The sequence below is a fragment of the Dermochelys coriacea genome, chromosome 10 (genome assembly GCF_009764565.3).
Source record: "Dermochelys coriacea isolate rDerCor1 chromosome 10, rDerCor1.pri.v4, whole genome shotgun sequence".
Lineage (NCBI taxonomy): Eukaryota > Metazoa > Chordata > Testudines > Dermochelyidae > Dermochelys > Dermochelys coriacea.
Window position 1 is genome coordinate 82,767,076 of NC_050077.1, and position 15,652 is coordinate 82,782,727.

Consider the following 15,652-nt stretch of genomic DNA (forward strand, 5'->3'; position numbering starts at 1 on the left):
CTGCTACTCTTTCAATAGTAGCTGTTTTCTTGGTACCGTATTAACAAAAACATCCCCAAACCTTCTGATAGTGGAACTTTTAGACTCTAATTCAGAAGAGATTCTGTGATTAATACAAAAATTCCTTGGCTATATGATTCCCCATGGATAGAAGAACAATAAAATAACCCATTAATAATGTACATTGGAGCCACGGAGATAAATAGTAGCATAGACATAGTAATAAATTCAGAATGAAATGAAATCCTTATTTTCAAGCAATGGTGTAGTAAAAATGCTTTGAAAGACAGTGATTTACTGATATGTTACCTGCAAAATCTCAGTGTTTATTCAATGACCTGGGGACCATCCTATGGAAAACGAGCCTGAGATATGTAAATAAAAGACATTACCACAGCTAAGTCATCAATATCTATATTTTCCCCAGTTTCTTGTTTTTCAATTTTTAACTAAAATACTAGGTTGTTAGTCAAGCGAGAGAAACAGTGCATTAAATATAACTTGATCAGAATTCTGATCTTACTTTGCCCTAGTTGCTGGAGGCACAACATAAAGGTTAATAACAGATACAGGACCCCGCGTATTTAACCACAGCAATGCTACATATCACAAAGTGACAATTAGAAACTCCTGCAGAATACCAATGGCCGGTGATCAAACAGACTTCAGTAAAACCAGTAGATATCACGTTATCCCTGTTCTTCATTCATCATTTATCTGACAGGGTACAAAGATTATATTGAGCATTGGGGGTTGCTCTTTCTGTTTTGTCACACAAATTATCTACCATATAAGATGAGGGCAAGGTGGGGTGGGAGGGAGAATGAAATCAGCTTTACTTCAGTGAGCTTTGTCAACAACTTTTCGACACCCCCCCCTTCGCTCTAGCAGAGAGGAGACTGCTGAGTTCTTCAGGGCTCAGCCAGCACTAACCAGGCACACCTGGAAGGCTTGCTTTGTCTGGATGGGTGGGGAGGGGAAGTTTAAAAAGAAACAGCCTGCCACAGGAAAGGGCAGCGAATATAAAGAAGATAGCTGAGCACAGAAACAGATCAGCCGTGATGGTGCCTGTCTCAGGCCTGACTGTCCCTGAGACTGCATGGACCAGTTATAAAGCATGGTGATCTAAGTGGAGGGGCTGGAGGCAGACCCTAATTAAAGATATCAGCTGATAAGCCAAGCCCCAAAGGGGTGACCCCAAAAGACTGCCTAAGAGACAGACCATCTTTGCTTTCCTTTTCTTCTGATTCCCCTCTCTCTCAAAGGAAAGAGAGAAAAAAGGACCTTTTGATGGTTGTTTGGTTTGCTTGGAGAAATCCTCAAGTGCTACAAACAGGGGCAGGGCATTGTAAATAACTTGAATCGTAGTCTGGTGGGGACTTGGGACCCCCCCTCCCCCCCGCAACTTGAAATGTGTTTATAAGGATCTGGTATTATGATTGAGGGGTTTTTTTTAAAATTGGTATCCATAACCTCATTGAACTACATAAGATGACTGTCTTCTGTGAACAGCGTGGACTGACAGCGACTTTCACTTTTCTCTCTCTGCTAACAGAAATCATAATGCTGCTCTTGGCTTCCAGTGGGCCCCGCTTTCTTGGCAGAATGTACTGAACTCTAGATCCTGCCGACCAGGGTATGTGTGTGTCCACAGTTACATGCTGTAGGCTGCACCGAAAGCAACGGGAGTGGAAAACAGATGGAAACTCACCATGAAATGTATGTGGCAGATAAGTTAATTAAAGAGTAATAACTCTTTAAGTCTCATTTTGAGCACTAGCTACTTCCGAAACAAATGAATGGCAAGCCATTAGGCACTCAACATTTATTTAATTAGGATGACTATAAAGAGTTATTATTCTTAGTAATTTGATGTTTCTAGCTATCTGTGTTCTTAATTATTCCTTGTGTTGTGATGCACCTCTCCTTCTGTCTACATACAGTATACGATGACCCACAATCAGCAGCTTCCATCATATTATCATTCACGCTTTGCAGGCCGCCTCCATATCTGCAGCAGGATGTAAATCTCGCTGCCTGTAAAAACTCCTTTATGAGCATACACGTAACAGTAGATTGTCAAAGGCTTAAAACTACCATTATAATTCAGTCTCCTACTTGTTGGACTACTTGAACTTTGACTTTGTGGGCCGTAATGTTAACAAAACCCTTGACTGAACATATAAGTCAATATCAACATGTAACCTCACTAAGTGCCCTGTAACCTTTCAGGTGTAATATGGGAACCTAACTTGCAAAGCAAAGTGTAGTATTAATTATTATTATGTATTACGATTATTACCGTATGATTATTTATACAGTGCCAAGCACAATGGGCCCTGGTCCATTACTAGACCAGAGCCCATTGTGCTTGGCATTGTACAAACACAGAACAAAAAGACTGTTCCTGCCCCCCAGAGCTTACAATCTAAGTATGAGACAAGACAACAGATGGCTACAGACGCCTAGAAAGGGGAGTACGAGGGCACAATGAGACAATATTGGTCGGCATGACAGGCAGTGATCACCACATACCAGCAGCCCATCCACTGTCAAGTTTTTGGCAGTATCATGGCAAAGGAGAGTTTTGTGCCTTCTTGGATTTTTTTTCAGTGGTTTATCCTTTCGTGTTTAAGGAAGTTTACAAGATTGAGACATGCAAATACTAAGCCTCCAATGAGTAAGAGGAAGGACAGATATGTGCTAAAGGTACAAGACTAGGACTCAGGAGATTTGGGTTCCCTTCCCAGACTTCCTGTGTGACCTGGGCCAAGTCACTTGTGGGCTGGTTATTTACAGGTGAGAAATGTCCACAACTCCAATGAAGTCAACGAGCCCTGTGGGTGCTTGGAAAATCAGGCCTTTTATCTCACTCTCTGCCTCAGTTCCCCCTTTATAGAGTGGTGATAATGGTACTGCCTTTGTCTGTCTTGTCTATTTAGGCCCTAATTCAGTAAAGCATCCCTATTCAGGATAGCACTTACGTATGCACCTAACCTTAAGCATGTGCTTAAGTGTTATCCTGAACTGGGGCCTTTGATTGTAATCTCTCTGGACTGGGGACTGTCTCTTAGTATGTGTATGTATATGCACAATTCATAGTAGCATGGGCCCTAATTTTGGTTGGACCTTTAGGTCAGTGGTTCTCAACCAGGGGGTCGGGGCCCACTGGGGGGGCCGCGAGCAGGTTTCGGGGGGGGCACCAAGTAGGGCTGGCATTAGACCTACAGGGGCCCAGGGTAGAAAGCCAAAGCCCCATCACCCGGGGGCTGACACCCGGGGCTCCAAGTCCCGCCACCTGGGGCTGAAGCTGAAACCTGAGCAACTTAGCTTTGCAAGGCCCTCTGTGGCTGTGGAGTTTTTATAGCATGTTGGGGAGGCCTCAGAAAGAAAAAGGTTGAGAACCCCTGCTCTAGGTAATAGGTAACCTACCCAATATTTATAATTGACAGCTGTAATATTTGTTTTTCCCTATTTGAGATAAATATCATCAACAGTCACCTAATTCCTATGACTTATTTTTAACAGATACATTTTTTTCCCTTTCAGATGTATGGATTTTCTCAGCACTATAAATCAAACTAATAGGTGATATATGGGCCTAATTCTATTTCTATTGAAGTCTATGGAATTTTTTCCTTTGACGTCAATGAGAGCAGGATTGATTTCTGTGCATGTTCCATTTGTTGCTGAGATTTTAAGAATGAATTTTCTTTTTTCCATTGCCAAAGACAGATAACAGCAGTAGAGGTAGAGGAGTCATCTAATAACTACATATTAATACATGAATCATCACCTTAGAACCCAACTCAGTAAAAGACTGAAAGGAAAATAACTGAACTTGATATTTTGGCTGTCTGAAGTAAAGGATTTTCCAAATAATGCACAGCAGAAAATCTGTAAAAACAAGATAATAATTTCAGAATAAATTTTCACTTTAGCTTTGGGATCACACACATCCTTTAAATGCTGTTTAAATGCATTATAATACTTAGGGCTCTACTTGAAAACCTCTCTGTGCTTTGCTGAAACCCGAGCAGAGAAAATCTGTTAAAACTCTCACTTTTAAGCATACCTAATTACCTTCTGACATAGAATTCTCATTCAGTATTTTAAAGTAAAATAGCCACAATGGAGGATAGTCCAAATAAATCCAACAAATCCAAATAAAATATTTCCATTCTAAATTAAGACTCTTCCATTTATGGAAGGTAAAAAATCTGACTTTTCTACTGTTCTGCTTATTCTTCATGGTATTTTTAATATTCCCTGAATAAAAAAGTATATCCCCAAAGGCACAATTGTGACTGAATACCAAAGTCCCAATTCACATAGCGGGGTGTGAGACTGGGGATTCATTTATCCTATTCCTGCTGAGGAATCCAGTAGTTTTCCAGCGATGAAGTTGGTGACAAAGCACTGCAATCAACAGCAGTCCTTGGTGTTGCCTACAGCCTTGGTGATATGTGCCTTTAAACTTGAGGGTGGCCCAAGCCACATAACCTGAATTCAGGTTTTTGAACCTGCCTCAACCTCAGAGTTATTTGGATTTGGGGTGCTGTTTCCAAAGATAAGAGCATGGAAGGATCCAACAATGATGGTAGAGGACCTTGAAAAGTTGTGCGGTCATTTAAACAAGAGTTTAACAGTAGAACCCCTATTTTATTAATCTAATTGAGGATTGAGAGGTTCATAAAACTGAACATCTCAAAACTAGATTAGGTACAGTGCATAGGCTGTAGTTTGGTGCACTGTATTGCCTCCTTCTTGCCCTTCAAACCCCACTGCAAAGTGATTTACAAACCACTGAAGGCATGAGGATGGGAAGAGCTGCTGACTTGTTTTTCGTCAACATCACTCTTGTGATGTGGGGTTTTTTCAGGTGGGAAAACTAGTTTGTATAACTGATCATTTATAAGATTAAAATGTTTGTAAAATCAAGGCTCTACAGTATCTATTTCCTTGAGGACTTCCGTAGCAAGCGCCAAGAATAACCTCAACATTTCGTCACAGTAGATGCTGAAGTGCTAACTGCCCACAAAAGAAACAACTGGATAAAGAACATTTAACATTGGTAGCTACTGTGAAATGTGTATGCTAGAGATCTGGCCCAGGCAGACCGTCTGCTGGGAGGATACCACGGGGCACAAGGCATGGCTGCGCTGTGGATTCTGTGCTGAACAGGCATGGCTGGACTGTAGTGGAAGAACGCCGACTTAAGAGGAGCGAGGCATCTCCAAGAAATTTATTTCTACTTCGTATTTGGGTGTAAATGTAGTGGTTTTTCTACATAAGGAAAGGGTTGAAACAGATTGTGAAATTGCCTTGGTTCTTGTAAACTTTTCAAACCTTTATGATAATCTATTTAAGATTAGTTGGTCAAGCTAAATGTTACATTTTGCACAGTTCTATGCTTCATTCCCCTTCTGCATGTTGTATTGAACTGATACTGGGCTTTTGGCTGTCTAACCAAATAGGCTGAAGTTCTTTAAAGCAAGGACATTTGCCTTCTATGTGCTGAGTTTTTGAAACACTCAGCTTCCATTAGCTCCATTTGGCCTATTCTGCTACCCTTACTTTAAGAGGTAATTGTGGCATTGAGTACACCAATGTGCTCAACAATAAAAGAACTGGGCCTTTAAATCTAAAGTTTTCTTTTTTATTGTTGTATTTTAATGTGGGGAAACTGACAATGTATATTGAACTATATTCCCTGTGCAGCACTTTGAGAAGTTCTAATACAAAAGCTGGTAAATATAAGAAATGTATTGTATATAACCTATTACATCTGGCATAGGAATGTAAAAGCATCACTATGGTTTTGAATTCATTTGCAATTGTGAATTTCTGAAAGTGACTTGCTGTGATGACTACGGTTATAAGTACCTATTGTGTTCTTTTTTTAAAAAAAAAGGAAAGAAAAAGCAATAACCTTTAGAATCCTCACATTTCTTTGCATTTTACTTTATGATTCTGCCTTCCCTAGGTAACTTTAAAAAATGAATACTTTGGAAGAGGGAGTGTTGTGTGTATGCGACCATGGAAGCAATCTTTGGGAGAAACTTGAAAAATAATTCTGTTCACATGTTGAAAAGTCATCAGAATCACAATTTAATTTTAAGACCCTTCAGTTGCATGTGACCTTTGGCATCATTCTAAGTAACATAACAATGAAGCACCATAAGATACTTTTCCCTCTTCTACAATTTGTCCAAAAGTGATTTATTAAGATAATGTTTTAATTAAGGCCCGTACTGAGTGCTTTTTCACTTGGTTAATTTGAAATCAGTGAAAGGTCAATCTACCATTATCCTCCTGAGTTCATGAAGCGCTAGACATACAAAGGGATTTAGGTGCCTCAATCCAAGTTTAGATCCTCAAATCCCCCTCCTTAGCTGCTGCCTAACCCTGAGGGCACCTTAGTTTCTGCTGCTAAAGTCTCCTAGGTGCTTTCATTTCTGCTGCTGGGTATGCATACAGCCACCTATGGGTATGTCTGCAACATAACTTCCAGCTTGGGTAGGCAAACACTAGCTTTGATTGTGCTAGACTGTTAAAAATAGCAGCACAGTTGTTTGCTGAACAGACAACAGGATGGGTTAGGGCGGGGGGGGGCAGCACTTGGGGTGGGGGCAGCATGTAGAGCTCCCTGGCTGCTCCTATGCATAGGAGCTGTAGGGGGGACATGCTGCTGTTTCTGGGAGCTGTGCGGAGTGGGGCAAGACCCTGACCCTGCTCCCTGGCTGGAGTGCCAGAGCGGGGCAAGCCCCAGACCTCACTTCCTGGCAGAAGCTTGATGGCCGGATTAAAATGTCTGGAGAGCCGGATGTGCCCCCGAGCAGTAGTTCGCCCACCCCTGGGCTAGGGGCCCTGAGTTCGATCCTCTCCAAGATCCTCAGTGTATATGGATGGAAGTTGGTATGCGTCAGTCTTTAGTGCACTAGCGTGATCAGTGCAAGTGTGGGTATGTCTACTTGAGCTGGGAATTGCATCTTCCAGCTGCAGTGTAGACATACCCTATGTCCCAGGTGCCTAATCCCTACCGGAATCCTTACACTAGCTCTTGCCCACCTGTCTTGCTATGGGACTGGATTCAACAGGTGTGCTCAGATCCCAGACACGGAGCGTAGAAAGCACTGCATCACCTTTGTAACATTAGCCCAGGGGTTAGAGCACTTGTCCAAAATGTGGGCGAGCTATGTTCAAATCCCCCCTCTACCAGCTATGGAGTAGGAATCTGAACCCAGCTCTCTTCTCCCATGTAATTAGGTGGGGGTAAGTCTCCCTCAGTCTCCTCTGTTGAAGCTGTTCCACTATGTCTGAAAAACTTATGTAGCCAGTGAGAGTACAAGAATGGCTTTCTAGGAAGTGGTTAGGGCACTCACTGGGAATTAGGGAGAGTCAAGTCCCTGTCCCAATTACTATTTAATTATTTATATAAAGTGGAACAGCTTCAATGGGAGACACTGAGAGACCCATGCCAGAATCCCCTTCACCCAGGGGTTAGGGCACTCACGTAGGCTAGCTGGGGTCAAATCCCTGCTCTGCCTCAGGGGATGTCTACACTACAGCCCTAAATCAATCTATATTAGGTTGACTTACAACTACCACACTAATTACTGTGGTGACTGATGTCCACACTACTCTCCTTCTGTTGATGGTGTGCATCCTCACCAGGAGCGCTTCCGCCGACTGAAGAGGGGCGAACTGTGAGCCAGGACAGGAGCAGGGGCAGCCGCTCGGGCTTCATGGCTCCCGAAGTGGGGAATGGGGAGCCTCCGGGCAGCAGCCCGGCTGGAAGTGGACAGCCAAGGGCAGCTGGGCTCTAGCTGCCCACCCTTCTTGTCAATTTAACAGCTCCAGTATGGAGCAGTATGACAAGACAGCCAATAGCTGATGAAAGCAACGCAGTGTTTACAGATTTCAGAGTAGCAGCCATGTTAGTCTGTATTCGCAAAAAGAAAAGGAGGACTTGTGGCACCTTAGAGACTAACGAATTTATTTGAGCATAAGCTTTCGTGAGCCACAGCTCACTTCATCGGATGAGGTTTTTCTACCAAAGGCATTTGATGAAGTGAGCTGTAGCTCACGAAAGCTTATGCTCAAATAAATTTGTTAGTCTCTAAGGTGCCACAAGTACTCCTTTTCTTTTTAGTGTCTACAGAGACACTCCGTCACCCTAACTACACCAACATAAGCCCTACACCTCTCGTGGAGTTCTGACTTTGGTGTACTAGGGCATTTACATTGGCGGGACAAGTCTTTAATGTAGCTATTGACATAATTAAATGTAAGCAGCCTTACATCAACCTAACTGTGTAGTGTAGACCAGGCCTCAGCTTGCTGGCTTTTGCAGTTCCCCTTCTTATGTGCCGAACTCTTCCCTTGGTGTAGGGAGCCTGGGCATGTACCTTGGTGCTGTGGATTCCTTTAGGCACGGTGCCTAAAGTTAGGCATTGCAATGCTGAGCCTAAGTCCCCATTGTGGATCTAGCCCTAAGTGACTCAGGCAACACTTGTAATTTAGCAATGGAAGTTTATACTAAAACTGAAAGAATCCTGGACCTGAAATATCTAAGTAAGGCTGGATTAAAGGTTGAGGGAATAATTTTCTCTTTACCCCTTCAGTGTAAATCCTGAGTTACCACTGGTGTAATACCAGCAGAAAAATGGTATGAGACGAAAATCAAGCCCAGGGTCTGGTTTTGGAACTGACTGGCAGACGAAGCCTGACCAAACAATAAGCCAGTGAGAATGTAAAGGCCATGTGGTCAGATCCCTGCCACCCCTCTGACTACTTTGCACTGGTCAGAAAGCTGTCTTAATTGGGCAGGTGGGTATTCCCCTTGCATAGGGAAATCCCCAGATAGTGTAAAGCTGGCTCTCCTCTTCCTTCTCCCAGCACCCAGTAGCATGGAAGAACATATCAGGGCATGGCTGGAGACTGCTGCACTCTATTTTGGGCAGTGGACTGGCCCCTCTTAGGACCCAGTGATCTGACCCTAAGAAGTTATCCATGGAATGGGACAAAGAAACCAATCCTGCAAATGCCTTATTATTTAGCTGATGAAGTGCTTGCTGCTACAAATAACCCTATTACTTTATGTAGGACCTTTCTCAGTAGTGAGCACTGATAGTCAGGTGGTAAAGATTTGCAGAAGGGGAGCTGTAGAAGTGGTGGAATTGTGCATGTTTCAATGCAATAATTGTGTGGAAACCTAAAGTTCTGAGCCATGAAGCAGCCCAGAACTAAACTGAGATTTGTGCTGAGAAATTTTGCGAAGATTTTTTTGCAATTTTCACACAGCACTAGCCAAGAATATCTCTATACTGATCAAATTGAGATGAACATGAATTAAACATATTGAAAGTATCTCAGATTTTGTTTCAATTTATTTTTCTTCTCTTTTTTTAAGGCTATTAAGCGAGGGAAGAAAAATGTGGCTGTTAAATCCCAGCATATGTAGTTATGAATCTCTTTATTTTTCCTATAATTCCTCTTGACAAAATAATTAGCACATGTACAAAGTGAATGGAAGCATAGAGTGCTGATGTTTGAGGAGACTCTGAAGGCTCCTATGGCTGTGAGCCGAATCCCTGCTACAGCTCTAATGAACTGAAAAGATACCTGCTCTCTGAAAGGGGTGTTAGGTTTTACTTTAAAACAGCAATACTTCTGAAGATTACATGGGGCCAGATCCTTACAGGATGTGGACTGTGTAGCTAACTTCAACAGAGCTACACAGACTACATCAATTAAAGAGCTGGCCTACGGTGTTTTCAAAGCACTACATTGTAGAGGAATCATATAGTATCTTTAACTTTTAGGATTTTAAATGTGCAGAGTGGACTGAGTAGGTTTTCCAAAAAAAAAAAAAAAAAAATATCTGATAGTTCTGTAGTCTTCCTAAAACCACAGGGCAGAGAAATCTGGACACCAAGATCATGGCTATAAAAAGATTGCTTTAAAAAGATAAATTGGTTTAATTTTTGCACTTACAGAATTTGAGATTCAGTGTGAAATATTCATTCAGTAACTGTTAGATGAGACAAGTTTAGCACAGTGCCTACTCACTCCACTGAGGGTGGCTCTCTGAGAATCCTGTTGGCAGCAGTATGTAGGCAAGATGCATGACTCAAGACATGAAGATAGGAAACTACATTAATCTGTTGTTGGCTGTAGTGGTTACCCACCAAAGACTAGCTACCAGGGTTCCAAACTGATTTGTGAATGCAGTGGGGAGAAATGTCAGGCTACATGTTTTTAACTCCCACACTTCATGCTGCTCCTAAAAGAAGCGTTCAAGGAAACCGGTGGAGTCACCGTAGGAGTGCGTGGTCCCCAAGCAGTCACTTAGTCTTTACACAGGTGCATCCACAATATTAGTCCTTATGCTGATTTAAATGGAGATCACACTCAACCTGTTTGTGTTAATGGGACACAGATTCAAATTTGCTCTTCCAAGATATCTGAAATTTGAAAGACACACATTCTGAATGATCTAAGGAGAATGTGCCCACATACTGTGGTTTAGAAAGGGGATCAGTGACTCCCTAAGGCTGCATTATGAATGCAGGAGTAGATGGTCTTAGGATAGTTTTCATATCTTGTGTATTAGCCACCCTAAGGGTCCTTACCGTAACAATTTTCATGAAGCTGCATCAGGACGTGGTCATAACATCGTGACTAGGGTCTATGGGGCAGTTAGATTGGTGTATGGTGAGGCTGCGACTGAGGCTGGGGGATTCTGTAACCACTTCAATGTTCTCACTGATGAAAAGAGAACAAAGAGGCTGAAGCCCAAGTTTCATGCTTTTGGGAGAAGGCTCGGCTGGGGACTCTGTAACATGGTTGGACTTCCTCACTTCTTGTGATGTGGGTGCAGAGCCTGGGTGGGAACAGCAACCCAGGCTCTTGGAAATAGGAGGTGGATACCAGTATCTGAGCCCTCAGCTAAAAGACTCCTGGGTAGAGCAGGTGTTTAAGGGTTGCGGGTGAGAAACAAAAAGAAAAGGAGTACTTGTGGCACCTTAGAGACTAACAAATTTATTAGAGCATAAGCTTTCGTGAGCTACAGCTCACTTCATCGGATGCATTTGGTGGAAAAAACAGAGGAGAGATTTATATACATACACAGAGAACATGAAACAATGGGTTTATCATACACACTGTAAGGAGAGTGATCACTTAAGATAAGCCATCACCAGCAGCAGGGGGGGGGAAAGGAGGAAAACCTTTCATGGTGACAAGCAAGGTAGGCTAATTCCAGCAGTTAACAAGAATATCAGAGGAACAGTGGGGGGTGGGGTGGGGGGGAGAAATATCATGGGGAACTAGTTTTACTTTGTGTAATGACTCATCCATTCCCAGTCTCTATTCAAGCCTAAGTTAATTGTATCCAGTTTGCAAATTAATTCCAATTCAGCAGTCTCTCCTTGGAGTCTGTTTTTGAAGCTTTTTTGTTGAAGGATAGCCACTCTTAGGTCTGTGATCAAGTGACCAGAGAGATTGAAGTGTTCTCCAACTGGTTTTTGAATGTTATAATTCTTGACGTCTGATTTGTGTCCATTCATTCTTTTACGTAGAGACTGTCCAGTTTGGCCAATGTACATGGCAGAGGGGCATTGCTGGCACATGATGGCATATATCACATTGGTAGATGCGCAGGTGAACGAGCCTCTGATAGTGTGGCTGATGTGATTAGGCCCTATGATGGTATCCCCTGAATAGATATGTGGACAGAGTTGGCAACGAGCTTTGTTGCAAGGATAGGTTCCTGGGTTAGTGGTTCTGTTGTGTGGTGTGTGGTTGCTGGTGAGTATTTGCTTCAGATTGGGGGGCTGTCTGTAAGCAAGGACTGGCCTGTCTCCCAAGATATGTGAGAGTGATGGGTCGTCCTTCAGGATAGGTTGTAGATCCTTGATGATGCGTTGGAGAGGTTTTAGTTGGGGGCTGAAGGTGATGGCTAGTGGCGTTCTGTTATTTTCTTTGTTGGGCCTGTCCTGTAGTAGGTGACTTCTGGGTACCCTTCTGGCTCTGTCAATCTGTTTCTTCACTTCAGCAGGTGGGTATTGTAGTAGTAAGAATGATAGAGATCTTGTAGGTGTTTGTCTCCATCTGAGGAGTTGGAGCAAATGCGGTTATATCGTAGAGCTTGGCTGTAGACAATGGATCAAGTGGTATGATCTGGATGAAAGCTAGAGGCATGTAGGTAGGAATAGCGGTCAGTACATTTCCGATATAGGGTGGTGTTTATGTGACCATCGCTTATTAGCACCGTAGTGTCCAGGAAGTGGATCTCTTGTGTGGACTGGTCCAGGCTGAGGTTGATGGTGGGATGGAAATTGTTGAAATCCTGGTGGAATTCCTCAAGAGCTTCTTTTCCATGGGTCCAGATGATGAAGATGTCATCAATGTAGCGCAAGTAGAGTAGGGGCATTAGGGGACGAGAGCTGAGGAAGCGTTGTTCTAAGTCAGCCATAAAAATGTTGGCATACTGTGGGGCCATGCGGGTACCCATCGCAGTGTCACTGATTTGAAGGTATACATTGTCCCCAAATGTGAAATAGTTATGGGTGAGGACAAAGTCACAAACTTCAGCCACCAGGTTAGCCGTGACAGTATCGGGGATACTGTTCCTGACGGCTTGTAGACCATCTTTGTGTGGAGTGTTGGTGTAGAGGGCTTCTACATCCATAGTGGCTAGGATGGTTTTTTCAGGAAGATCACCAATGGACTGTAGTTTCCTCAGGAAGTCAGTGGTGTCTCGAAGATAGCTGGGAGTGCTGGTAACGAAGGGCCTGAGGAGGGAGTCTACATAGCCAGACAATCCTGCTGTCAGGGTGCCAATGCCTGAGATGATGGGGCGTCCAGGATTTCCAGTTTTATGGATCTTGGGTAGCAGATAGAATACACCAGGTCGGGGTTCTAGGGGTGTGTCTGTGCGGATTTGTTCTTGTGCTTTTTCAGGGAGTTTCTTGAGCAAATGCTGTAGTTTCTTTTGGTAACTCTCAGTGGGATCAGAGGGTAATGGTTTGTAGAAAGTGGTGCTGGAGAGCTGCCTAGTAGCCTCTTGTTCATACTCCGACTTATTCATGATGACGACAGCACCTCCTTTGTCAGCCTTTTTGATTATGATGTCAGAGTTGTTTCTGAGGCTGTGGATGGCACTGTGTTCTGCATGGCTGAGGTTATGGGGTAAGCGATGCTGCTTTTCCACAATTTCAGCTCGTGCACGTCGGCGGAAGCAGTCTATGTAGAAATCCAGGCTGCTGTGTTGACCTTCAGGAGGAGTCCACCCAGAATCCTTCTTTTTGTAGTGTTGGTAGGAAGGTCTCTGTGGGTTAATATGTTGTTCAGAGGTGTGTTGGAAATATTCCTTGAGTCTGAGACGTCGAAAATAGGATTCTAGGTCACCACAGAACTGTATCATGTTCGTGGGGGTGGAGGGGCAAAAGGAGAGGCCCCGAGATAGGACAGATTCTTCCGCTGGGCTAAGAGTATAGTTGGATAGATTAACAATATTGCTGGGTGGGTTACGGGAACATTGTTGTGGTCCCTTGTGGCATGTAGTAGTTTAGATAGCTTAGTGTCCTTTTTCTTTTGTAGAGAAGCAAAGTGTGTGTTGTAAATGGCTTGTCTAGTTTTTGTAAAGTCCAGCCACGAGGAAGTTTGTGTGGAAGGTTGGTTCTTTATGAGAAAGAGAGAGCACAAAGCCCACGGAGGACGCCAGGTCTATGGCATCTCAAAGCGGACTTCCTTAAAGACAGGAGTCTAAAGCTGTCTCCTCTGAAGCTTGTTTTTCCCCCTCTCTCTCCCTGTGGCATCTCGAGGCTATGTCTACACTACAGATGAGCTGCTGTTCCACTGCTGCTGTGCCACTGGAAGGTCTCCCATGTAGCTGCTCTATGTGTAATTAAACCACCCTCATAGAGCCGGGGTAGCTATGTCAGTGGGAGAGCCTCTCTCGCCACCATAGCTCTGTCCATTCCAGCACTTTTGCCTGTGAAACTTATTTCGGTCGGGGTTGGTGGGGGTGGTGTTTTTCCACAAACGTTTTAGGCACCAAAGCGCTAGTGTAGACAAAGCCCAGCTGAGCCCTTGGGTTCCAGCCCTAAGCCCTGGGGAGGGAGGCTGATGAACTGGGAGGCTGCCACAGCGACCAGCACAGGGCCCGTGGTCACCGTAAGGGCGGCCAGGCTGGGTCAGAGCAGGGGCCCATTAGCCCAGGGTCCGGGCAGCCGGCAGCGCCAGCGGGAAGGAACAGAACAGGGGATCACCACGTGCCCGATGGAACAACAGCCCCGGTCGCTTTCGCTCCACCCGGCGGCGGGGCGGGGCCGCGCCGCGGTGCGGGGGGCCGGCGGGGGGGAGATTGCGGGGAGGGGGATTTGCGGGGCTCCCATGAGCTCCGGTCGGTTGGGCTCCCGGGGAGAGGCGGGGGCGGGGGCTGCGGGACGGGACCGGACTGTCCCGCGGGGGGCTCCCGGGGCGCCGCCCGCAAGACCCGCCCCTTGCCCGGGCCCGGGCAGGCGGCAGCCCCCGTCCCCTCCGGCGCGCTGGGATTGGACGGCGGGTCCCATCCTGGCCCGCCCTCATTGCGGGCGGAGCGCTGTGATTGGGCGATGGGTCCCCGCCCTCCCCGCCGGGTTCTCGCGGGAAGTGGGGCCGGAGTCTCGCCCCCCCCCCCAGCGCTGTGGTTCCGCCGCGCCCGCCCCCACAGGTAGGAACTTCCGGGGGGGCGGGGCTCCGCGCTGCTCCGCCCCCGGGTGCAGGGTCGCCAGGTGCCCCGGACCTGAGGGGAAGGGGCTGCGGGCTCCGGGACCTGGGGCGCCGGGGTGGGTCTGGGGCCGCCGGCGGCCGCTCTCCGGAGCGCTCCTACCTCCGCGCGGCTGCCGGCGAGCGCGGCTTTCCAGCCCCGCGCCCGGCAGCCCGGCGGCGCGCGGTGATTGGCCGGCGGTCTGGGGGCGGCGCGCTGGGATTGGGCAGCGCGTGTCCCCGCCCCGCTGGCGGGCGGGGGCGGGGGCGGGGTTCGGCGCGGCCCCACGTCGCCGCCTCCCGGGGCCCCCCGCACTCTGGTTCCGCCCGGGCCGGGGACAGGCAGGAGCTGCCGCGCCGAGGGAGGCCCGCGCCCCGCCGCCCTGCACAGGTGGGAGCTGCCGGGGCCTGCGGGGCGGGGCGGCCGGGACCCGCGCCGGCTCCGGGGCCGTCTCCCGCCGCCGGCGCTGCTGCGGGGCGTCTCGGGCTCAGCTCCCCGGCGTGTGGGCTGGCTCGTGTCCCCCGGGGTGGCCAGGGCTTGGGGGGCCTGGGCCGGCTGCGGGCCCGGCTTCCCCTGACAGGTGGGGCGGGGGAGCGGCTGCCGCACCCCCTGGCTTGAGGTGGTTTCCATCGTACACAGGGGTGACAGTCTGGGTCATGGCTCCCAGCCCCCCCCCGCGTACACGCTGTCCCAGCCCCCCCATCCCCCACGGTGGCGGCAAGGGGCTCTGGTTTGCCCCCTGCCTTGCCTCGGGGCCATGTGGGGTCCTGGGGGATCTCTGCTGGGTGGGGTGGGCGCTAGGTCTGTGCAGTCTCCTAGTCTCTTTCCTCCACCCTGTTCCTCTGACTCCGTCTAGCAATGGTCAGGCTGCCCGGCGAGTGCAGAGACCGATGG

The 15,652-nt window shown here is 46.8% G+C and overlaps 2 protein-coding genes and 1 long non-coding RNA gene across 9 annotated transcripts in view; 2 read left to right on the plus strand and 1 right to left on the minus strand.

Moving 5' to 3' along the window:
• LOC122456162 overlaps window positions 1-5,937 on the plus strand; it is a 42,601-nt gene extending 36,664 nt beyond the window's left edge. The window contains exons 2-4 of one of the 2 annotated variants that reach the window (XR_006274859.1): window positions 1,556-1,719; window positions 2,637-2,799; window positions 3,550-5,937. This is a non-coding gene — a long non-coding RNA (uncharacterized LOC122456162). Of the gene's footprint in view, window positions 1-1,555; window positions 1,720-2,636; window positions 3,115-3,549 lie in introns of those variants that run through there. The other variant, XR_006274858.1, reaches the window with a different exon arrangement.
• Window positions 5,938-14,275: 8,338 nt separating this feature from the next.
• Window positions 14,276-15,388, minus strand: LOC119863070 (basic proline-rich protein-like). Its single transcript, XM_038420821.1, has one exon. The coding sequence runs from the start codon at window positions 15,386-15,388 to the stop codon at window positions 14,276-14,278; it is 1,113 nt and encodes a 370-aa protein (XP_038276749.1).
• Window positions 14,704-15,652, plus strand: part of GLCE (glucuronic acid epimerase) — a 110,499-nt gene continuing 109,550 nt past the window's right edge. For 2 of the 6 annotated variants that reach the window (XM_043494200.1, XM_038420402.2), the window contains exon 1: window positions 15,028-15,148. The gene's annotated coding sequence lies outside the window, so the exon portion shown is untranslated. Of the gene's footprint in view, window positions 14,723-15,027; window positions 15,149-15,652 lie in introns of those variants that run through there. The other 4 variants (XM_043494196.1, XM_043494202.1, XM_038420404.2 and 1 more) reach the window with 4 other exon arrangements.

What these genes read in the sequence shown, in the direction of transcription:
- LOC119863070 (XM_038420821.1), bottom strand. Translation starts at nt 15,388, where the DNA reads ATGGAAACCACCTCAAGCCAGGGGGTGCGGCAGCCGCTCCCCCGCCCC.